The 25690-nt window shown below is 43.8% G+C and overlaps 1 protein-coding gene across 1 annotated transcript in view; it reads right to left on the reverse strand.

Annotated features, from left to right (window-relative positions):
• The window catches only part of GLIS3 (GLIS family zinc finger 3), a 591510-nt gene that overhangs the window by 414310 nt on the left and 151510 nt on the right, over positions 1-25690 (reverse strand). Inside the window, exon 2 of the mRNA XM_006863746.1 lies at positions 11209-11416. Coding sequence (XP_006863808.1) covers positions 11209-11416 — 208 coding nt within the window. The remainder of the gene's footprint in view (positions 1-11208; positions 11417-25690) is intronic.

The raw sequence follows: 25690 nt of genomic DNA on the forward strand, positions 1-25690 counted from the left end.
TTCCCTGATATTAAAGAATTTGGACTTTGGGACATTTTTTTTTTTTTTTTATGGAGCAATGAATGCTGTTGGTCCTCCACCAGACACCATATCAAATCATTGTAGGAAACAGGAAAACACTTAAAATACAGATAATGTGGTGTCGTAGAACAACCACTGGACCTGGCGGGGGTGGTGTGTGTGTGCGTGTGCGTGTGTGTGTGTGTGTGTCTGCTCTTACACATTCTAGTACAATTCAGAAACCCAAAGTGTTTACATTCATGGGCTAAGACTTAGAGACAGTGTGGCAACCTCCTCCTTACCCCCAGGATGATTCATGTATCTGTCTTCGAAGATCAAGCAAGGTCAGAGGTTCAAAGCCACCAGCTGCTCCTTGGAAGCCCTATGCTGGATTGCTATGAGTTGGAACTGACTCAACAGCCCTTAACAAAAACATAATGCATAGAGTCCCTGGGTGTGCAATCAATTTAGCACTTGATTACTGACAGCACTTGGTTCGAACCCACCCAGAGGTGCTGCAGATGTCAGGACTGGCAATCCGCTTCGGGAAGGTCACCACTTTGAAAACCACGTGGAGCACAGGTCCACTCTATACACACGGGGTTCATGAGTCAGCACTAACTCAACAGCAACTTGAATATAATATATAAGGGACAAACTGAACTCGAGGTATAACCGGAATGATGCACTTGGATTGTCCCTCCCACTGCCATGGGGTCGGTTCTGACTCACAGTGACCTAGAGGACAGAGCAGAACTGCCCTTACAGTTTCAAGGCTGTAAATCTTCACTGGAGCAGACAACCTTATCTTTCTCCCTAAGAACGGCTGGTGGGTTTGAACCTCGGACCTTTGGGTTAGCAGCCCAATGCTTATCCCACTGCCCTACCAGGGCTCATTTTTTCCTGCACTAAAGTAAGACTAAACCAGACCCATATGCACCTGTTAGGATTTAACTAAATATTCTTAAAGACAGGAATGGATCTTGTCTGTAACCTGAGAACTGCCTGCGTTCTCAAGTTGTGGTTCCTGAAGATTCATGTGTCTACTGTGGGTACTCCTCAGACTCAGACATGGGCTCCATCAGAGGCAGCTGACCCCTGTATTGCTTTCTACACGATAACATTCTGGCAAAGATTCATCAAAGCAAAATCTCACACAGAATACATGTCTCCCGACACTCCCAGCTGTTAGATAATGCCAAGGAGCTGAGAGCAATGGGAGAGAAGCATTCTCATCAAATTTCCTCCTTTTCACAAAAAGGAAACAAACAAAGCCTGCCACTTCTTACAAGCATGAGATACTCCTAAGAAGACATCTCATCTCCCAATTGCACAATGTAAGGTAGCAACGCGGTGATTAATAGGATGGTTCCATCCAGTGGATCCGTGTTCCTCAGTGACAAACAGGTTGCTGTTGTTAACTGCCATCGAGTCAGTTCTGACTCACAGTGATCCTGTATGGGGTTTCTGAGGAGCAGTTGGTGAGCTTGAACTGCCGACCTTGCAGTTCAAACAATCTTGCTTACCCTACAGCATCATTTTTGAACCCACCAGCTGCTCCACAGTAAAAAGTCCTGGTACGGTGCTGTAGGATCGGTTTGAATCACAAGGTCAGCATTCAAATTCAGCTGTGGCTCTTCACAAACCTGATACAGGGTCACTATGAGTCGGAACCGATTGCCTGCACTTAACAACAACCAAGATTTAACAGCCTCGGAAACCCTATACAGGGTCACTGTGGGTCGGACCCGAGTTGACGGCACGTAACAACAACAACCCTTGGCACAGACATTTTTTTCTTGGTGTACAATCTCATATTCAGGTGGCAGTTCTTTGTGAGCCCTAAGGTGGTTGCTGGACATCACTCTATTAGTTTCAGTGGATACATTCCGTTGTTTTCCCAGCATACTGGCAACACATGGCTGCCCCTTGGAGTTGGCGGGGGGCGGTGGTAGCATCCCAGGTACCTTTGGGTTCCTTCCCCAGACAGACAGAGGGGGTGCTTTCTGATCCCAGCTAATCAACAGTTGCTCCATACCTCTGTATAAGGTATGATTCCACTTACCGCCAAGCTTGAGATGGTTTTTAGGACACAAAGCACAGGAGCTTTATCAGACCTGGGGGCTAAGGGACCACTCTTCCCAGGTCTTGTATATGCCTAATCACTGTTGTTTGGGAGTATTCCAGATTTTTAAGCTTCTAGTACTTTATCCACCTTCATCTAGAAAACCCATTCTAGTTTTCGATCTGCCTTTGACTATCTTGCTTGTAGAAATAATACCATTGGGTTGAGGGGCGGCTACAGTGAAACGTGTTCGTTCATTCCATTGTTGAGAACTGCTACTTATCGTTCTCAAATTACATCTAACTTTACTTAACAACTCATGGCGCCCCCCATGTGTGTCAGAGTAGAACTGGGCTCCCGCGGGTTTTCAACAACTGAATTTTCAGAACTAGGTCACCAGGCTTCACTTCCTGGGTGCCTCTGAGTGAATTCTAACCATCAACCTTTCAGTGAGCAGCCAAGGGTGCTTGTGTACCACCCAAGGCAATCTGGCGTAGGGGGCCTTGAGTGTTGCTAGCTTCAGGTATCTGTGCGTGTTATCTTTCTCAATTCACCTCAAAGTTCATCAAGAGAAAGAATTTCTTTCCTATCTTCCCAGAACTCACCAGAGTGTCAGAAGCACAATGTTGTAAGGTCCTTAGGTGCCAGGGAGTCAGCTCCATCTCATAAGGGCTCCACATACAACAGGACTAAACAATGCCTCGGCCCCCCATTGTTGTCGCCTCTGTATCAATGCAGCTCCTTGAGGGTCTGCTCCTTTTTTGTGGACCCTCTACTTTCCTATGATAAGTTGTTGTTAAGTGTCATCGACTGGGTTCTGATTCATAGCAACCTCGTATAGGCTTTCCAAGAGCAGAAATCTTTCTCCCAAGGAGCTGTTGATGGGCTGGAACCAACAACGTTGAGGTTCACACTCTAGTGCTTAGCCTACGCTCCCCAAAATTGTTGCTGTTGTTAAGTTCCCTAAGTCATTTCCAACTCCTAGTGACCCTGTATATGATTACTGAGGAGTAGCTGGTGGGTTTGAATGCAAACTTTGTGGCTAGCAATCCAGTGCTTATCCTACAGTGCCATTCCAGGACTCCCCATGGCAACCACTCAAACACTAGTGATTTAGACCATCCCTTACAGCTTGCCAAGCACTCTCCCTATATGTTGTTTTTAAGTGCCATACAGTCAGTTCTGATTCATAAAGACTCCATTAAGGTTTCTGAGGAGCACTGGTGCGTTTCAACCAAGGTTTCAAAAGGTTGTAGGAAAATACCATGATTTTTTCATTCAATTTTTCTAAAACTTTTTGAAGCCTGCTCATATAATATCTCACTTGATACAACCTCTGAGTTAAGTAAAACAGATTTTTATTTTACTACCTCTATTTTAATAACCTCATATGCATGAGAAAGCCGGACAGTGAATAAGGAGGACCACAGAAGAATTGATGCCTTTGAGTTGTGGTGTTGGAGGAGAATATTGAAAGTGTCATGGGCTGCCAAAAGAACCAATAGATCTGTGTTGGAAGAAGTGCAGCCAGAGTGCTCCTTGGAGGCCACGATGGCCAAACTTCGTCTCTCATACTTTGGACATATTGTCAGGAGGGAACATTCGCTGGAGAAGGATGTCATGTTTGGTAAGATGGAGGATCAGAGAAAAAAAGAAAGACCCTCAGTGAGATGGATTGACACAGTGATAGCATCGTTGTGCTCAGGTGTGGCAACAATTGTGAGGCTGGCCCAGGATCAGGCAGTGTATCATTCTGTTGTGCATAGAGGGTCACTATGAGTCGGTACCAATTTGATGGAACCTAACAACAACAGCAACAATATTTTTTTGTTTTTTACAAGAATACAATTTTACAAAGAATACAATTCTGTGGTTCTGTGAAATTCCTTCCAGTGACACCAAATCTTTTTTTTTTAAAGGACCAGAGTCCTTTTCTGGAAGTACAAATGAAGTGTCTGTTGCTGTAGACAGCTACCTCTCTGGACCCTACACATTCTCTGTGGTTTTTCCTGTATCACATCCGTGCGGAGTCCCCAGGTCCTGAGCCTCAAACTCAGACAAACAAGGATTGGACCGTAAACGTTCTGATCTCTTTTTGAATGGCTATGAAGGGTTCTGAAGGATTGTCATATGCCACCTTCCTGAGGAGCACACCAGCCCAGGGAAAAGCGAGTTGCAAAGAGCTGTGAGCCTACAATCTCAATCTCTGTGTGATCACCGGACTCTACAGGTGTTATTTCTGGTGATGGGACCACCTGGAAGTATAGGTGGACCCCAGGTTAGAAGCCAGATCCTAACTGTGCCTTTAGTCTTTAGGTGGAATTTGTAGGTATGTTGGAACAGGTGCATATGATTCCTATTTAGCCTAACTTTACTGCCTGAATCAAAACCTTCAGATTTATAAGCTGTAACTGCAGCAAGTCAAGGTGATTGTAAGTGAGAACAAATTCACATATCAAAGAACAAGTATGAGATGAGTTGTCTGTAAACTGGAAGTTCGCAAGTCAGAGACTATCTATATACATGTAAAAGCCAAGGAGATACAGCACAAAGAAATCAAGCCAATAAGAAAAACTCAGAGACCATGGACAACAAACGGGATAGGGTACAGCTGAAGCAAGAATCCAGTCACACCCACTGGGCCACAAGAGTTGTGATGATCAAGTTGAGTTGCTCGGTTCAATGCACTGTGACTTGAGTTGCTCAGTTCAATGCACTGTGACTTATAGATCACACAAAATTCCCAAACCAAAGCAAGACCAGAGATGTTTAAAGAAAAAAAAAAAAAGGATAGAGTTGATCCAAAAAACAAAACAAAACAAACCATTAATTTTACTGAAGTAAACAGAAAGAATTAATTGCCCAGTAATAAAAAATTGATTTAAATGTATTTATATGTTTTTATTAATAAAAGGGAATCTTGGGCAGCAAGAAGTCCTTATTGGATATTTAAGAAGACATTTTTATTTCATGAGAAAATGTTTATAGTCTATTAACTAAAACAGTAGATTGTAAAACAACGCAGATTGTTGTATCAATTTGGTAGACAGAGGAATGTAAGGTGACTCTAGAAAGTTGGTGGGATAATGGAATTAAAAAATAATGGAATTTTCTCATGACCTTTTGAAGTCCCCTTGTGTGTTTATGATACACGTGCACAAGGATAAAGAGAAGACTGGACATTAAAAATCAACCTATGTTGTCGCCATTAAGGGAAAGTGAGGGAAAAATAGCAATGAAGCTATGAGCTAAGCCCTACAATGTTCAATAGACTCCTGTGAACCCGGGTGGAGACCTGGTTGGCCAGCAATATGTCAAGACCTGGGGACTCTTGAGAACAGAGTCAGTGACATAGCCACAGAGGACTAGAGCGGAGGGTGAAGCATCCAGCTGATAAGAAGAGAGGACATATGCACAAGAACACCCATATGTGCAGATAATACCCACTTGACCTGGCTTCAATGACTGGATGATCAGAGCTCAACCTGAAGAAGAAAGAAGAGGAAAAAAAGAGTAATCTGATATAGTCTGATGAACTTGACCTACATCTATGGATGCAGTAGCTCAAAAGAGGGAACAAATCTTTACAGCAAAGATCATTCCCACCCCCTCCATACACATAGTAGACAGGGATGGGTAACTTGGACATTGGCTACACAAAATGGGGGAGCTACAAAGGCAAGAAGTGACTGGCTAACAGGCTTTCAAGAGGGAACCTAGATCCAGAGGGCCTGGAGGAAGGTAGAATCTCCACTGGGTAGTGTCCATTCTGTCTGGGAGGGGCTGTTGAGGGGAGATGTGGATAGATCTCTTGTGATACAATGGTGAATGGTTGTTATCAGGACTGCCTGTGAGGGTTGGAAATGTAAAGGTAGACAGTTTGTAGCAAGGAGGGGAGTGATTGACTTTGCAGTCCAGGAGTAGAGGTCCCTGGGACCATCAAGGGAGAAGAGCGTAGAGTGGGACCCTACCCAGAGAAGCAGTGATGCCAGAGATGGAGGCAGAGATGATGACACGGAGAGATGGAGCAGCTGGGGACTTTAGACACAGAGAAGGAGAGGGGCTGTATGCTGAGGACCAGGGGGGCAAGCTTGTAGGGTATACCCTTTGGTTGGGTGATGAAGCATGGAGGGGATTGTAACCAAGGCAATGAAACGATATACGATAGGATGAATGTAAAGCTAATGTTCTCCCATGTAAACTATCACATAATTCATAATAAAGCATTTTTAAAAAGTCCACCTATGGGTCATTCCCACCCCCTCAGTACACAGGGTTGACAGGGATGGGCAACTTAGACAATGGCTTCATGGAAAGGCATGAAGTGACTGGCTTACAAGCTGTCAAGAGGGAGCCAAAAAAAAGGGGGGGGGGGCGCCTAGTTTCAGAGGGGTCAGGGGAAGGTAGCATCTCCACTGAGTGGTTTCCAACCTGTCTGGACGGAGCTGGTGAAAGGAGCTGGGGATAAGACTCTTTTGGTTCAATAGTGAGTAATTGCTATCAGGACTGACTGTGAGAGTTGCAAATGTAAAGGTAGAGTTTTGTAACAAAAGGAGAGGAGTTGTTGATCTTGTAGTCCAGGAACAGAGGATCCTGGGACCATCAAGAGAGAAGAACGGAGTACGGGACCCTATCCAGAGAAGCAGTGACGCCAGGGATGGAGGCAGAGATGATGAGGTGAAGAGACAGAGTGGTTGGGGACTCTAGGCTCAGGGAGGAAGAGGGGCTGTGTGCTGATGCCTGGTAATAGGCCTGCAGAGTGTATCTTTTGGTTGTTTGAATGGTTATATATTCCTGAGTGCTTCAGTGTACATCCAAAAAAACAACCAGAGGGAAAGGAAGCAAATGCTATTGAATGACGATGCACAGAGGGGATTGTAATCATCGCAATAAACCAAAATACGACAGGATGAATGTAAAGCTGATGTTCTCCCATGTAAACTATCACTCAATTCACAATAAAAACTTAAAAAAAAAAAAGTCCACCTGTGGGGAATAGAAGCAAATCCTGTTGAATGATGATGTAAGAAGATTGTCATCATTGCAATAAAACGATGACTGTAAAACCAATGTTCTCCCATGTAAACTATCACTCAGTTCACAATAAACACTTAAAAAAAAAAAAGCCCGCCTATGGTTGTCTCTGGGTGATAGGGCTCAGGATTCCATTCATCTACTGCTTTGTGTTTTTCCACATCATCGAGTCGTAACGGTTCCGACTCATGGAAACCCCATATGTGACACCCTTCCTTTGAGGTGTCTCTGGGTGAGTTTGAACAACCAACCTTTGAGCTACCAGTTGAGTGTTTAATTTCTGTTCCTCCCAGGGACACGCTTTCATAATAACTAAGAATGGTATAGGTAGTCAGCCATTTAACTCAGAATGACGTAGCCAACTGAAACCTAAACCAGTGCCATCAAGTCAATGTTGACTCACAGAGACCCTACAGGACAGAGGAGAATGTAGGTTTTCTGAGATCTTTATGGGAGCAGACTGCCTCATCTTTCTCCCAGGTAGGTTTGAACCGCCAGCCTTAACAAGCAGCCCCATGCTGAGCCCACTGTGCAAGTAGGGCTCATTAAATAAAGTATGTAGAAAAATAAATACTTCTCAGATGTATTTCTACTTTAATACAATCCTTTTACCAGCAGCTGCTAAAGTAAGGCTTTGCTCAGGGTGCCTGTCTCAGACCGAACCATTCACATCCCTCTCCTGCTCCAGCTGTAACCCTCATGCCGTCAGTGGAGAAAACACAAAGCAACTCTCTCTCTACCTCTTCCCTGTATCTGCAGAGGGCAGAATGCCTTCAGGTTGAGCCGCTGCATCTTAACCTTACTCTCCTCAGATGGAACTCAAACCAGTCAACAGATCACCAACACAGGGGACCTTCCTAAATCCCTAAAAGAAAGTCTCAGACTTTTCCAAGTCACTTCCCAACTCCTATTTCTTTGCTCAACCTGCAAAAAAGAAAAAGAAAAAAAATTCAAAACCTAGTTCCACAGAAAGACTCGAAGAATCACGGAATACAGCCAAAAACACTTGTCAGTGCATCTTGAAGATGTTGTCTTTTAAGAATAGCAAATTATGCTAAGGAATCAAATATGCCAGAAACTCCTGAGATAATGACCCTTCCCAGACCGACCTCATGAAAGGAACTGTGTCAGGTGTATGGGGCTGGAGCAGTTAGTGGCAGGCATACCATCAGCTTCTCCATTAATTATGCCTCTCTGCCTTCAAGCCATGGGCCGGACATGCCACAGACAGGAAGCTGAGGCTTCCCAATGCCACCTACCCCAGGAGCACAGCTAATTTTGCATGCAACACTCAGCAAGTCTGAGGAGCCCCTCAAGGCATAGTCATCAATGGGAAAAATGACAGCGTTTCCATCACAAAAAGTCTCAGGTGGAAAACAAGTTTCTATCTTATAAAAATAAAAAAAAAATTGGCATAAAGAAAAAAAAAAGGATCTCAGAACAATGATTTCAGAGTTTCCAATATCAGCGAGGAGGACAGCACAGAGACGCAAGAGAGAAAAAGTGGGGCAGGAAGAGAAGTTCGACAAGGAGAGAGAGAGAAGAAAAGAGATTCTAGAAAAACAAGACCATCCAGCCCTATGCTCACCCCAAAAGAAGAGGAGCAGAGGTCCAGAGAGTTCCTTCGTACGATCACAGTTGCAGGAGGCCCAGGGCTAATGCTGGACAACGTCGAGTGAAATTGATTATGTCTCCAGCAACCCTGTAGGACAGATTAGCACTGCCCATTGGGATTTCTGGGCTTTAGTCTTCACAAAGACAGACTGCCATGTCTTTCTTCTGCAGAGCCACTGATGGGGTCAAACCTTCCGGTTAGTCGTCAAATGTTAACCTGGTCAGCCGCAAAGGGTCCTTAGAATCAAAGCCAATCAGCAAGAACTTTGGATTGTGTTTTTCCAAGAAGAGGAGTTCTAGAAGCTGAACTAATTCATCTTAAACATGAAAATACACATGGCATACTTCGTAGTATTTTGGCTTTATGTCTCCTCTAAATACCAGCCTAAAGTGTCCTGGTGTGGCACTGCAGGCTAATGCACTGGACAGCAAGGTCAGATTGAACAGCAAGGTCGGCGGTTCAAACTCACCAGTTGCTCCTGGAACCCTATACCGAGTTGCTATGAGTCAGAACTAACTTGATGGCACGTAACAAAAACAATATCAACTTTGAGGGAGAGAAAAATCAGCCTGCAGGATGATTTCCCTATTCTATTCAAATCTCTCCTTTGGGGATAAATACTAGCAGTGTGGCACCTACAAAGGAGACCTGGTGGCCCCATGATTAAGCACCCAGCCACTAACCAGAAGGTTGGCAGTTCAAATCCACCAGCTGGATCTGGTGATCTGCTCCCATAAAGATTATAGGTGAGGAAACCCTATGGGGCAGTTCTATTCTATCTTACAGGATCCTGGGCTGTAGGATAAAGCACCACAAGGTCAGTTTGATCCACAAGTTCAGTTTCAAACTCACCAACCACTCCTAAGAAACCCTATACCGGGTCTCTATGAGTCAGAACCTTAACAGCAAGAATGGGTTAGAATCAACTCAATAGTAGACAACATCAACAATATGGTATTTAGTCATGTGTTGTCTTGACTTGTGATGGAATTCATACCTGAGAATATGCCTTCCCAGAAACATCATGAATTCTTGAGACTCATAATTTTGCTCTTTATTTTCTCTACTAACTTCCTAAACTTCAACTATTGTATCATGTACACTGTAACCAAAACCAGTTGCCGCTGAGTCAACTCCTGCTGATTTTTCAGAAGTAGGTTACCAGGCCTTTCTTATGAGGCTCCTGTGGGGGGGACTCAAAACCACCAGCATTTCAGTTCATAGCCAAACGCATTAACCGTTTGCACCACTCAGGGACTGTCATGCAGACTGAGACCAAAAACCAAACACTACTGTCCAGTGGTTTCCAGCTCATATCGACCCTAGAGGACAGAGCAGTTGTCACATAGCGTTTCTGAGACTGTAGATCTTCATGGAAGCAGTCTGTCTCATCTCTCCCACTCCGAGCCACTCGTGGGTTTGAATCACCAACCCTGTAGTTAGCAGTCCAATGTTTAACCCACTGTGCCACCAGGGTTCCTTACAACAGTCACAACCAAACCAAACCTGCTGGTGTGGAGTTCATTCTAACTCATAACGACCCTAGGTAGGGTTTCCCAGACTAACTCTGAACAGGAGCGGTTGGTGGGTTTGAACCTCCTACCCTTGCTGTTAGTAGCCAGACACCTAACCTACAGAGGCACTAGGGCTCCTTGGATAGATGGATGGATGGATGGACAGACAACCCAACCCAGATGATGAAGCAGCCTGGACGTTCTGCCAAGTATACACTGTAAACCTAGCAAGTGGTGGTGGTGGTGTGCCGTGGAATCAGTTCCGACTCATAGCGACCCTGTACAGGGTTTCCGAGGCTGTAAATCTTTATGGGAGCAGAAAGCCTCATCTTTCTCCTGTGGAACTGCTGGTAGTTTTGAACTGCTAACCTTGAGGTTCACAGCCTGGCTCGTAACCACTACGCTACCAAAGCTCCTTCAATCTAGCAGGTAGCAGAGGAATATAGGTTATGTCTGTTTTCTAGGCCACGATATGACATGCCTCGGCAGACACTGACAAATGATCTGTGTGCTCTAAGACCTAGAACCTCAGACTGTTCTTTTCACTCATACCAAAGAACCCAAACCAAGCTCATGGCCAGGGAGTGTGTCAATTCGGGCTCACAGCAGCCCAACCCTACAGGACAGAGGAGAACTTCTCCTTAGGGTTTCTGAGACTAAATCTTTCCAGGATCCGACAGCCTCATCTTTTTTCCTCCAAGCCACTGATGGGTTTGAACCAGAAACTTTGCAGTTAGCAGTCCAAAACTTACCCACTGAGTCACCAGGGTTCCCAATATCACAAGATAGCAGTTAAAAAAAAAAAAAAATCATTCCTCCCAATTAAGGTGAGAGTATCATACTTACTCTGTTTTCATACATATTTTAATACAGAACATGTGTGTGTGTGTGTGTGTGTGTGTGTTCAGGAATAAAAACACTCACGGGGTGTGTGATTAAACCATAAATAATAATAGTTTTTTAAAAAATTAGCGCAAGACCTGGTATCTGAAGGAGGTATATTCAGGTTGGCTGCATTCATTGCCCTCTGTAAGCTAGGACTGATGGGGTGGCATGCTGTCGACACCTGGCTTCCTGGAGGTGAAATGGGTCCCAGTCGCTGAACCATCATGGAACTGCTGGTGACCACAAGATTGTTGCAGCCGCCTTTTCCAATGGACTTGCACTGAGAACTATAGCCAAGAGCCCCTAAAAACAAACGAATCAGGTTAGCATGCATGCCCCTCAAGTCACAAAGCAGTAAACACACATGTGTAGTCTAATATCCGGGCCCATCTCCCGGGACAGTCCTGGGATCATCCTTTTGTTTAGCTGTTGTTGAGACCACAGAGCATCCTTTCATTCCAACAAAAATGTCAAAATGTTACAATGGAAATATTCTGATCACCTTCCATTATTACCACGTATACAAAATGTGCCGTGAGTTAATGTGCTAGACTGCAAGGTCAGTGGTTCTAACTCACCAGCTGCTCCTTGGAAACCGTATACAGGGTCACTATGAGTCGGAACCGACTTGACCACACTTAACAAAAACAACAAAGTACAAGTACCCAGTCATATTAAGGATCATATTTTCGAATCGCCTTATCTAAAGGGTTAAGGTGGGAAGTAAAGGGTTACTTCTATCAAACCAAGTTTTTCTTAGACTAGCTAATGTCTTGAGCAAAGTTAGTATGGCTAGAAAAAAAAAAAAAAACCCGTTTAGCTGGTTTACTTCATTCCCAGGCTAACCTTCCAAAAACTTTCTTTTAAAAGGATATTGCCTGGCTGTGTCTCTCCAATCTTGATTTTTTTTTTTCCTCTTCATTCCAATCCATTCTCATTGGATATTTATTCAATTTTTTTTTTTTTTTTAAAGGGGAGATGGCTTGATTAAAACACTCATTCTAAGCAGTATAGTAACCAAATTCAACACTGATTTTTTCATTTTCCTTTGGACCAATCTTCTAATGTAGTAAAATTGGGGACATATTCAAAAGGGATAAAAAAAAGAAAAACAAAAACAAGAAATTCACAAGAATCAGTGTCATTATAGAAAAGTAAAAAGCAGATAGTTACAGCTCATTTTAAAACCGAATCATCATGATCTACTACTCATTCTTGATGTTTTGTTTCTACTTTTACGCACATTGTGTTAGGTAGGCTACACCTGGTCAGGTCCCCCAAAACTGCCCAGTCTGTTTCCATAGCTAACAAATGGAAACTATGAGCTCAGTCTTTAACAAGTTCTGAAATGTTCTCCCCAAACTCTCCATCCATTTCATTGAAAGAATTGGGATCGAAGTAGGTGGAAGAAAGCAGGTCACTATGATTCTCCTTTGTCCCACGGGCTACAATTTTCTGTTTTGAGTTTTCAAACCAATAAATAAGTAGCCAAAAAAGTGCATTTACTGTAAACTTTTGTAAGACTCTCTTCCAAAAGCCCACAAAACCAAGGGATAAGTCAAACTCACATTCATGAAACCACATCTCAAAAGGGCTGGCAGAGCTAGGCAGGTTGTTGTTGTTGTTGTTAAGTGGCAGGCAGGTAGAGATCTGATCAAGCCCAGCCCCCTGGGTAACCGAACTCCAAGTACTAACTGACTAGTCCAAGGTCAGGCCTGGATTTAATGACAGAGCAGAGACTGATTCCACCAGGGGGTGTTCACCTGGCACCTGTGAGCTTGTATGCAGCCACTGGGATGAATATGTGGTTCCTTTCTTGGCCACTTTCCACTATTGACTCCAACAGACATTTTTCTCCAGATTTTTTTTTCCCCAGATGCACAAGGCAGAGCATCTCTTTCATCCCACCCACTGCAGCTTCTATCTGCTCTATCTTCTTGTGACTTCAAAATGTTAGAGATGTTCTCTGTTTGTATATAACTCTCAAGCATTGTACCATCAAAGCTTCATCTAACCAGCAAGAGTGCTGGGTAAGTGTTTACAAAACGCATCATAAACTGAGTATCTTTACCAATCCCGACAAACCACATGCCACTTGCCCATCGAGTCAGTGAGTCAATTCTAATGTGTGTCAGAGTAGAACTGTGCTCCACAGTGTTTTCGATGGCTTGCTCTCTTTTCCCAAAGGAAGTGCATCACTTGGTCTTTCCTCAGAAGCACCACTGAGTGGATTCCAAATGGCAACTTTTCAGTTAACAGCCAAAGTCTGTACCACCTGGAGATTCCCTTTCTACCACAGATAAGGCAATATGGCAGCTCACAGTCTCGTCCATTATACTGTTACTGTTGACCCTGTAAGCTATGGTCAAGCTGGTTCAATGTCATAGTGATGCTGTAGAAGAGTGTAGAACTGTGTCATAGTGTTTCCTAGGCTGTCATCATTATGGGACTGGAATGTCAGACCCTGTTTTCCTGAGAAGCTCTGGGTGGGCTTAAAACACCAAGTTTTGGATTAGCAGCAAAGAGCTTAGACCACTGAATCACCAGGGCTCCCATATATAACACATGTGAATTATTTCCCTTCCCTTGTTCTATGGCTATAAGCCACTGCTGTTAAAATCAGCAACCGTTATTAAATAGTCTGTCAAACTCCATGTCATACATTCATTTGAAGAACTCAGTCATTTCATCTTCCTTCTTAATGTTGTAAAGTGCCATCAAGTCGATTCTGACTCATAGAGACCCTATATTGGGTTTCCAAGGAGCAGCTGGTGCTTTAAACTGTTGACATGGTGGTTTGCAGTCTAGTGCTAATCCTATGATACCATAGCAGAAGTCCTCCTCAATAAAAAGGTGTTAATATCTATCTCTAACACAATGGTGTTAATATCTACCTCTAAAACAAAGGCATTTTAGCAGCTGGTGCCACTCTAGAAATACTCAAGAAATACTCTTTGATGGCAAAGCCCATCAGTATCGTATTTTATCAAACCTAAGATGCCATCGACTATAAGATGTACCTTGCTTTCCATACTAGTAAGAACATGCACTGATGATTAAAGTAGTGCTTGGTGTCCAGATTTCAGAGATACAGAGCTATGGACACACAGGTATCTTAGAACCGATGCAATTCCAGTACGATAGCTCACACAAGTTCTTTTAACTCTTGCCTTCCCCACGTACCTCTCATCTTAGGATCCTTGGACCTGTCTATTTTGTGAATACCTATATCTTTGGGGATCTGATTCAAGGGTCACCTCCTTTAGAATCCATGGTCCCCAACAATTTCCAGTCCAGTTGGCTCTGACCCATGGTGACCCCAGGTGTGTCAGAGGAGAATTGTGCTCCACACATGTTTCTATAACTGATTTTGCATGAGTACATTACCAGGTCTTCTTCTGAGACACCTTCTTCTGGATGGACTTGAACCTCTAACCTTTTGGTTAGTAGCCAAGCAAGGTCACCATTTGCATCCCCCAGAGATTTCTGCCTGCTGGGTAGATCTGCCCAATTCCTCCTGGTATTGGCCCCATCACTGCTGGTAACACATCTGTCTCAGCACTCACAAGGATTAAAGAAACAGAATTGCTTCCATGCCTGTTACCCAGTCCCTTCACCTGCAGCTTTGTGAAGAGAAGATCCTCATCTGAAACATCTCTTTCCTCAGCACCTAGTCTAGGAGCTGGTACAGAGCACACAATAACATCTATCCAACGAAGCTAAGAATGAACGCAGGAGAACAGAATGTTCACTGCAACACTATTCAAACCAGCCAAAGGATGGAAACACACAACCTGCCCATCAACGGATGACTGGATGAACGAAATGGGGTGTATCCACACAAAGGAATGGTATTCTGCCCTAAAGAGACCTGAAGCCCAGATTCAGGGTAAGATATGGTTAAGCCTAGAAAACATCATGCTGAATGAAACAGACACAAAAGGACAGCAATTGTATAACCCCAGTTACATGAAACATACAAAGCAGGCAAGTGGAGAGAAGATGTTTATGAGTAGTTAGTTACACGGGCAAAGGGGAGTCAGTGCTGGGGGCACCGAGATCCTGTTAAGGCTAGTGGAAACATTTTAAATGGATGGTGGTAGTAATTGGATCACAAGAAGCATGTACAATTCCATCACTGAATTTGTACATACAAAAACATGTTGAAATGGCCAATGTTTTGTGTATGTGTTTGTGTGTGCCACAGTATAAAAAAGATTGTGTTGTTGTTGTTATTGTTAAGTGCTGTCAAGTCAGTTCCGACTCACAGTGACCCTGTATAGGGCTTCCACGCAGCGGCTGGTGAGTATGAAACGCCAACCTTGCGATTCAAACCAAGCCTGAGGTTGAGTGCTTATCCTACAATGCCACATGCAAACAATTGTTGTAGTTAAGTGCCATTGAGTCAATTCAGACCCATAGGACACTGTATAGGGTTTCCAAAGAACAGCGGGTTAGCTTGAACCACCGACCTTGCAGTTCAAACGCCTTTGCAGTCTGACGCATTAGCCCACAACGCCACACCAGGACTAAATACTTATAAATTATTTCCCCTGTCACCTCCCTCGTTTCCTTTACTGAAACACAATTTAAAAAAAAAAACAAAAGAAAAACTCCAATGAAGACAATTTTTGGCTGCTCTTCACAGTCCTCATTATTAAATACTCATAGAAGATACGTTGGGTGGGAGTATTGATTATAAATTCATCTTCCTGTCCCAGGAGTTTACACTGGCCGAGGCTGCCCCCATAATCCTCTTGTCTTGCTCCCCGCATTCCAATGCGGCTCTCAATCTGTAATAAAATCCTAATTCCTCCTTCCCCATGCCTCCTTCATACCACTCCCTTCTCCCAAATAAATGCACTGCCAACTTTGACCTCATCTGTCCAGGACAAGTAATAGCTTCTGTAGTAGACTGAACTGTGTCCCTCAAAAAGATATGCTCAAATTCAAGCCCCTTAGACCCGTGAATGTGGCCCTGATAGGGAAACAGCGTTCTTGTGTTAAAGTGGCCATCTGGAGAAAGGTGACCTAGCCAATGCCTTCTGGGTACAGTCTCATCAAGGAGACTCCAGACACACTGGGGGCAGACAGACACCATGTGACAACAGAGGCTGAGCCATCCACAAACCCAAGAATGCCAAGAATTGCCATCAGCAACTAGAAGACTTGTTGTGGCACTGTGGGTTAATGCACCAGACTGTAAAGCCCTTTGAACTGCAAGGTCAGTGGTTCAAGCTCACCAGTTGCTCCTCAGAAACCCTATACAGGGTCGCTATGGGTCAGAATCAACTCCACGGCACTTCACAGCGACAACAACTAGAAGACTCAATGAGACAGTGGCTTCAATAAAGGATTCAGGCAAGGAAGCCATTGTGAGGGTGGGGCAGCACCCAAGGGTGGGACAGCACCCAACAGTGTTTCCTTCTGTTGTACAAGGAGTCGCTATGGGTCAGAATCAACTCGATGGTAGCCAATAACAAAAACTAGAAGCTGAAAAGAGGCAAAGGACTTCCCATCCCCTATAGTCATGTCCTGAATGTAGACTTCTGGCCTCCACAATAGTGAGAAAGTAAATGTCGGTCCTGTAAACCCAACCGCTTTGTGGTGTTTTGTGATGGCCATCTCCCTGAGACTCTGACAGCTCCTGAGAGATCTTGCAGTTTGGAAAGAAATGGTGAATTCCATTGAAACATGATGCCTGTGGCACAGCCATGACATCATGAGTCTTGTAAGCAGAGGCAAACAATGGTTTGACCAGGAACCATGGTGCTCAATTATGTTGTTGTCATTGGGTGCTGGCGAGTGGGTTCCAACTCATAGAGACCCCATGGACAACAGAACAAAACTCGGCCCAGTCCTGGGTCACCCTAACAACTGTTGTTACATTTGAGCCCATTGCTGCTGTAATTGTGCCAATCCGTCTCCTCTGGGAACCTTCCTCTTTTTCGCAGACCTTCCAATTCACCAAGCATACTGTCCTTCTCCAGGGACTGTTCCTTCTGATAACAAGAGCAAAGTACATGACACAATGTCTCGACATCCCTGCTCCTAAGAAGCACTCCGACTGTACTCCTTCCAAGACAGATGCATTTGCTCCTCTGGCAGTCCATGATATTTTCAATATTCTTCACCAACACCAAAATGCAAACACATCTATTCTTCTACTGTCTTCCCTATTCACTGTCCAACATTCACATGCATATGATGCTACTGAAAATACCATGGCTTGAGACAGGTGCACCTTAGTCCTCAAGCTGACATCTTTGGTCTTAAACACTTTAAAGAAGTCTTCTACAGATTTGCCTAATACAATGCATCATTTGATTTATTGACGGCTGCTTTCATGAGCACTGATTGTGGACCAGAGCAAAATGAAGTTTTTAAAGTCATCTTTTCTCCATTTATCATGTTGTAGTTTATAGGTCCAGTTAGGCTCAATGCAACCATCTAACTCTTTAAAAAATGATTTCATTATGCCAGGCATCCAAAACACTTGCCAACACCCAGGAGTGTGGTCTCTGGAGATAGCAGTCCACCTGTGACACTTTCTGTTAGTTGTGTTTCGGGGAAATTACTCAGAATCTATGAGCATTCTCCATGTCTACATCTTTTCATCCATAAAACAAAAATAAAAAGATCACCACCTCAAGAAGCTACTGTGGGAAGGGAGTGGTTGATCTTGCAGTCTAGGAGCAGAGGACGCTGGCACCATCAAAGGAGAAGAGTGGAGTGTGGGACCCTATGCAGAGAAGCAGTGATGTCAGAGAGGAGGACATGGAAAGATGGAGCAGCTAGGAGCTCTGGACTCAGGGAGGGAGAGGGGTTGTGTGCTGGTGGCCGGGGGCAGGCTTGTAAGGTGTACCTTTTGGATGTTTGACTGGTTAAATATTCTTGAGTGCTTCAGTGTACATCAAAAACAAAAACAAAAAAACAGAGGGAATGGAAGCAAATGCTGTTAAATGATGATGCATGGAGGAGATTGTAATCATGGCAATGAAACAAAATACAACAGAATGAATGTAAAGCTGATGTTCTCCCCCATGTAAACTATCACTCAATTCACAATAAACACTTAAAAAAACAAAAACAAAAACAAAAAAAAAGAAGCTACTGTGTATTTGTATTAGCAAACACATATGAAAAACTCAGCACACAGACAGTACCTACTAGTACTTACTAAATGTTAGCTGCAACTGTAGACTCCTGGTGTGGTGTTGTAGGATCAGCACTGGGTTATGAACTACAAAGCCAGCAGTCCAAACCCACCAGCTGCTCCTCAGAAACCCTATACAGCATCGCTATGAGTCGGAACTGACTCAACAGCACTTAACAACAACAATTTTTGTTATTCGAGTCCTGGTGTGGTGCTGTAGGAAAAACACTAAACCACAAGGTCGTTTGAATTGCAAAGTTGGCCATTTAAACCTACCAGTTACTCCTCAGATACCCTATAAAGGGTCGCTATGAGTTGGAACCAACCTGACATCATTATTATTGCCATTATTGTTACCTGCCTTGTTCTTCCCAAACAAGATAGTAAAATGATGCCATTTCATTCTCTACCCATTTCCAATATTCTCTTCACTTTGAGCCTGAAGCCAATTTTTAAAAAAAAACAAAAAACAAAAACAACAAAAAACAGGTGTCATCACAGATAGAATAAGATTTCCAAGTGGCCAAGTTAGAATGCTCCTTGGCCTGTCATTCCCTAAAAACAAATTGTACAACTTTTCTAACTGCCAGATGTGCCAACTCCTTGTGCACTGGTTTTCATTTTGAAATATCACTTATTTTTAGAGAAAATATGATGGTTTTTTTTTTTAATGTGTTTGCTGTTCAACTTAGAATCTGAGTGGATGGCATACTGAATACCATGTGCATTCTAGCCAAAATCACTGTGTGCCAACGGGCAGCAAAAATGCTTTGCATCTTGCAGTTTCTGCACAGATAGGTCTGAATCAAAAGGTGTTTTGAATGAATGTCTTCATTAATTACAAGAGCTATCTTGAGGTCAAATAAGTGATTATGTCACTGATTATCAATGCAGACGTTACATCCTTCAGAAATATTGATATTTATCTACAGTCTCTCTAAAACTAGCGTGTCAATCTGGAACCACCATAGACACAGCAGAAGAAAGGCCTGGTGATCTGCTTCCAAAAAACCCATCATTGAAAACCCTACAGAGCACAGTTCTACTCTGACACACACGGGGTCACCAGGTGTCAGAGCCCACATAATGGTAAATCGATCGACCCGTCCATTCCTCCATCTCTGGAGGCATAAAGCTCATTATTTTACTGTTATTGCCATTATCATTGCAAATGTTCTGTAGCAAAGTAGGATGAACCATGGGGTGTGGATGACTCAGGAATCCCTCTGGTTTCATCTGGGGACTGAGCTTGCCCACAGAGACAGGGCCTTACCCAGAGTTCCAGAGTGGCACGGTTGCTCTACACAGAGTGGGTAATGGTTGTTTTTACATTCTGTCAGGTTGGTTCCAATTCATAGCAAACCTGTATATGGTTTCCAAGGAGCGACTGATGGGTTTGAGATGCCAACCTTACTGCTGGGATTCACTTGACTGATATTTTCAATTTAAAAGAAATATATGTGAATGTGTCTGCTGGTGGTACTGTGGTTAAACACTCAAATGCTAACCATAAGGTTGACACTTCAAGTCCACCAGTCTCTCCTAAGGAGGAAGATGTGGCAGTTGGCTTTGGTAAAGATTCCAACCTTGGAAACGCTCTGGGGGAAATCCTACAGGAACTATCACTACGAGTTGGAATCGACTCAGTGGCTTATGGTTTTGGTTTTGTGTTTGTTCTCGGGTTGCGGGGGCGGGGGGGGGTAATTATACAGAAACAAGCAATGCAGTATATTTTCTTGTTGTTGTGTGCTGTCGACAAATAGCCACCCTGGATAGGGTTGCCGAGGAGTTGCTGGTAAGTTTGAACTACTGACCTTGCAGTTCAAACCAATCTTGTAGTCCAGTGCTTATCATACAGTGCCATGCCAGGACTCAAAGAGATACAGATTGTGAAAAGAAAAAGCTCACATTCCTATCCCTCTGACTGTCACCGCTTTCGGACAATCGATTCCAATTGCCTGCCTCCCACATCCTTCTCTAAGTTCGCACAAACATGAACATGTATGTCATACTCCTAAAAGCAACATAAGTTATAAGAGAATTGATCAGATATGTGCCTGTATTGTTCAAGACTCAAGTCCCTAAACTAAAACTGGCAGTCACTGACTTACCACACGTATAATGTTCCAGTGAACTGTATGGACTTCCATCCTCTCATTGTTGCGATGCGTAATTCACCGATGGTATCATTCTCATGCCAACCCCCAAAGACAAATAAAGATCTGATTTATAAAAGATCTGCTCAATACAAGATCTGCTCATAAAAGACAATGATAATGAATGAAAAGCTAAAATACAAAAACAATGAGGTAATTTGACTTATTGTGGAACAGAACCCCATAGTAAGTCACTGAGTAATCTGAGCAGTTAGCCCATTTGACAACCTAATGCACACATCTAGCCTTATGTCTTTAGGAAGCTTAAGAGCCTATTAGTAACAAAGTCTATGAACTTGGAAAAAGCACCGGACCCATCTGAGCCTGTCCTCATCTCTAAACTGGGGTAGGATTCAAATTCTCTGAGAGTACTTGGGGAATGTCATGGATTGAGCTGTGTCGCCACGAGCTATGTGTCCGCTTGGCTGGGCCCTGATTCTCAGCGATTTGAAAGTTATGTGCTAACCACCAAGATGTGATCCAACATGATAAACCAATAAGAGGGTTAAGGGTAGGGTGTACCCTTGAGGAGTTCAGTGTCTCCATACACAAAGCACTGAGCTGAAAACAACAAGGGTGATAGTTTGAACCCACCAACCACTCCAAAGGAGAAAGGTGAGGCTTTCTGCTCGCTTGAAGATTTAAAGCTTTGGAAACCCTAAATAGGGTCACTATGATTTGGAACTAACTCCACTCCATGGCACTTAACAACAACAACAACACCTTTGTTCCCTCACTACCCCAATAGGATGTAAGGGAGATTACCACAGGGATGGCATGCAGCACCTGTTGTTTTACCAAAGATAAAAGAAGAGGGACCTGTTACCATCAACAAAGAAGAGCCAGGAATGGAGTGTTTCTTATGGACCTGAGCTCCCTGCTCTGTGAAGCTCCGGATCCAGGAAAGTGTCGATGCTGAGACACGTGGAGGTCTCCCAGGAAGGCTGGGCCTACAGACGCTGAAACCAGACAAGGATCTTTCCCCAGAATTGGTACTCTGAACTTGGTCTTCTAGTTTCCCAAACTGTTCGAGAGTACATTTCTGTTTGTTAAAGGCCCCCCTTGTGGTTTTTCCGTTATGGCAGCACTGGGGATTTGAGACAGGGAAGCGTATATTTTCACCATAAAAGGGACATTTATTGCCATCAAGGACTCCTGGTGCGGCACTGTAGAATAAACACCGGATCTCAAAGTTGATTTGAACCTTGAGGTTAACGGTTCAAACCCACCAGCTGCTCCTCGGATACCCCATCCAGGGTTGCTATGAGTCTGAACTGATTCAACAACAGTGCAGCCAAGTCAACTCCAACTCCCGGCGACCCATGTGGACCAGAGTAGAAAGGTGCTCCACAGGGTTTTGAATGACTAGTCATCTTTCAGAAGTAGATTGTCAAGTCTTTCTTCCAAGGCACCTCTAAGTGGACTCGAACCACCTATCCTTCAGTTAGGAGCCACGTGCTAACCCATTTGTACCACTCAAGGACTCTAGAATAAAACCAAAGATTTTACAATTGGTTGAAAAAGATTTAGCAAGCTGAGTTAGCAGAAGAAGGGAATTCATTTAAAACTACGAGTTCCTTCTAAAACTAAGTTGCTTTGTCCCTGCCTTTAAATAGGCCAAATCCGAACCCAGAGGGATGGAGGTCCCCAGGAATCATGCAATTGACTTCCTTCCACGTTACTCACTGGAGTCTTGTGGGTTAAATCTACTAGGTTTATCACACAAAGAGGACATTAACTTTCACACCAAATACTCATTCAAAGCGGTCAGCACTCAGGAATGCTGACCACAAAGTATGGAATCACAGCATGACTCACTCAGTGTTATTCCAGCATTAGAGGCGTCATATCTATACCCTGAGAGATTAAGAAATATCATATTCCTGGCTGTGTCTTTCAGAGCCCTGGGTTCCTGTCCAAGGAGACCCCACCACTACTGGGGCGCTCCTGATAAATTGTTACTGCAGTATGATAAATGAAACAATATCCCCCAAGTTTATATTCTGAAGTTTCATCACTCAGCCATTGTACATCAATTATCAACTAATTAGGAGCTAGGGCTTGTGCTGACCCTCCTGTTTGCTACTATAATGATTTGCCAAGTTAACTGAAAGCTGCTTGCTCCACAGAGGCTCTTAGAATAGCAAGACTGTTCAGTAAAGTTCACCAACAATTAGCCTCAAAAACCAAAGAGGAAATGTACGCATATTTTACTGCTTTTCCCTGGACACATTTTCTAACAATCTCATGGGACCAGAGATGATAGATTTGTGCGATAAGCAAACCATTACTCTAAAACCCTGAAATGCCAGTCCAGGTACAATTAATTGTCAGAGATCACGTTCATTTATTGGGTCCTTGCTCTGTGTTATGGAATATACTTTAGGGACTGCAGACACAGGTAAAAGTCAGACAAGACTTGCTTACAATGTAATTTAACATGCTCAAAGCAAAGCTTAGCCACTGAATTCATCTGTGAAAGTCTATGACTTCAGGGTGAAATTCTTATGCCTGTTCTACAATGAGGACTTTTATAAATATAAGAAAGGATGACAGAAGTGGAGGGAAGGAACACGTTCTCATGAGTGACAGTTGCCTCTGTTACCCAAACCCCAACAGGTTGTTATTTCTTGAGCACTACCTCTACTGGTTACAAATTAGTCTGCGAACCTTAAAGTCAGCAGTTCAAAACTACCAGCTGTTCCGCGGGAGAAAGATGAGGCTTTCTGCTCCCGTAAAGATTTACAGCCTCGGAAACCCTGTGCAGGGTCGCTATGGATCAGAACAGACTCTATGGCACACAGCCACCACCACCTGGAGTCCTGGTGTGGCACTGTGGGTTAATGCGTCAGACTGCAAAGTTGTTTGAGCTGCAAGGTCAGTGGTTCAAGCTTACCAGCTGCTCCTTAGAAACCCTATACAGGGTCTCTATGGGTGGGAATCTATTCGACGGCACTTAACAACAACAACAACAACCTGTAATTAGCGTAGTGGTTATGAGTCGGACTGCGAACCTCAAGGTCAGCCATTCAAAACTGCCAGCTGTTCTGTGGGAGAAAGATGAAGCTTTCTGTTCCTGTAAAGATTTACAGCTCACTCCATGGCACACCACCACGTATAATGTAAACCTGGTAGCATAGTGGATTATGAGCTGGGCACTAACCATAAAGTCGGCAGTTTGAATCCACCAGCTGCCCCAAGGGAGAAAGATGAGGCTTTCTGCTCTGGTAAAGATTTACAGACTCAAAACCCCCATACAGGGTTGCTATGGGTTGGAACTGACCGAACAGTACTACACCACCACCACCACCACCACCGATAACCTGAAGCCCTGGCGGTCTAGCGGGTTACATGCTGGACTCTAACCACAAGTTCACCAGTTCAAATCTGCCAGGTTCTCCCAGGAAGGAAGAAAGATGAGATTTTCTGCTCCCATAAAGATTTACAAGGTTGCTATAACTCAGAATCGACTCCATGGCACACCACACCTGTAAACTTTGGAGTGCAGCGAAGCTGTAGGATAAGCACTGGATTGTGAACCCCTAGGTCAGTAGTTCGAGGCCACCAGCTGATTCACAGGAAAAGGCTTTCTCAATGGCACTTGAACAATATAAACTATACCCTAGAAGGAACCGTGGTGTCACTGTGGTTCAGTACTCAGCTGTCGATTGAAATGTCGATCGTTCCAACCCAGGGGAGAAAGAAGTGCAGTCTACTTCCATAAAGATTTACCCTAGGCAGGGGGTTAATTTATTTTTATGACCCTGTCCAATAAGAGCCTCAATGAGTCAGAATCTACTGAATGACAATCAGTGTAGTTTTCTTTTTCATCTGTAGACTTGGAGCCCTGGATGATATAAACGAGTAATGCCCTCAGCGGCTAACCAGCAAGTTGGAGGTTGGAATCCACCCACCTAGAGGGACCTGAGAAGAAAGGTCTAGGGATCTACGTCTGAAAAATTTGTCCCTGAGACCCCAACGGAGCACAGATCTGTGCAGAGTCTGAGTTAACTCAGCAGCAATTAACAACACAGGCGGACGCTGCTTGAAATCTCCCTGAGTTCCCTGGGATTCCGCCTGGTGTGCTCAATGCCATCAGCGAAGAGGATGAGAAGAAAGGGAGAGAGAGGTAGGACCACAGCAGTTTGGGGAAGGACAATGGTGTCACAGTCTTTTCTATGGTAGAGGGCCAGCGGCCACTTGTCTGGAAGCTCCCAGGGAGGGCATGCCCCCTAAAGCTACAACACAGATTTGGGTACCCACGCTGTGTCCACAAGCAGCAGACTTATAGGGATTACCTGGGCTGGGTCAGTGGGTATCTGACCAGGTCAAAAATCAGAAACATTCTGCTCTGTCTTCATAAGGCCCCCAGAGTCTTGTCGTTCCTGCTCAGGGTTTCAGGAAACCCCAAGTAACTATGACTGAGAGGAAATGTCCCAGGACCCAGCAAAAGAGGCTGTTGGAGCTTGATTTGCTTTGATTTAGAGAAAATAATTTTAACGAACCATTTCTAGGGTACACGTGGAGTCCTAGTGTGACACTGCAGGCTAATGCACTGGGCTGCAAGGTCAGTTTGAACCACAAGGTCGGCAGTTCAAGCTCACCAGCCATTCCTCAGAAACACTATACAGGGTCGCTATGGGTCGGAACAGACAATAAGAACAGGAGTACATGAATTGGTAGAGGAAGTCATGCCCACTACAAGATTACTTGAAATGTAGAGAGGGGGAGGCTGAAGTTTCTATCCTGTGGCTCAAACAACATATCACTGTATAAAATTACATAGCTTTAACTAACAATCAGAATATAAAAATAAAATTCCAACAGCACTTATGCTTAAAACACAGGCAACCTGACTAGGGTTTACATAATCTAAGTTCCCTTTGGCAGCCTTTATCTAATGCTGTTGTTGTTTTAACTCATTAGAAAGCTAAAGTCATCTAAGTACCTCTGTAAACATGACTGGAACATGACTCTACACCTATGTATGCTAAATCAGACAAGATCACAGCAGTAGCTCTCAATAAATGATCTCTGAGAAGTCTCCGAGTTGGTGCAAACGCTGACTGCACTAACTGACAGACTGCAGGTTTGAGTCCACCTAGAGGTATCTCAGAAGAAAGTTCTGATGATCTACTTCTAAAATACAAAGAGCCATTGAAAACCTCAGGAACCCAGTTCTACTCTGATATATATGAGGTCGTGTTCACGCGGAAATGACACAGACATATCTTAAAGTGGGTCTGGCAACAAGCAAAGCAAATC

Source organism: Chrysochloris asiatica, unplaced genomic scaffold, assembly GCF_000296735.1.
Source record: "Chrysochloris asiatica unplaced genomic scaffold, ChrAsi1.0 scaffold00056, whole genome shotgun sequence".
Lineage (NCBI taxonomy): Eukaryota > Metazoa > Chordata > Mammalia > Afrosoricida > Chrysochloridae > Chrysochloris > Chrysochloris asiatica.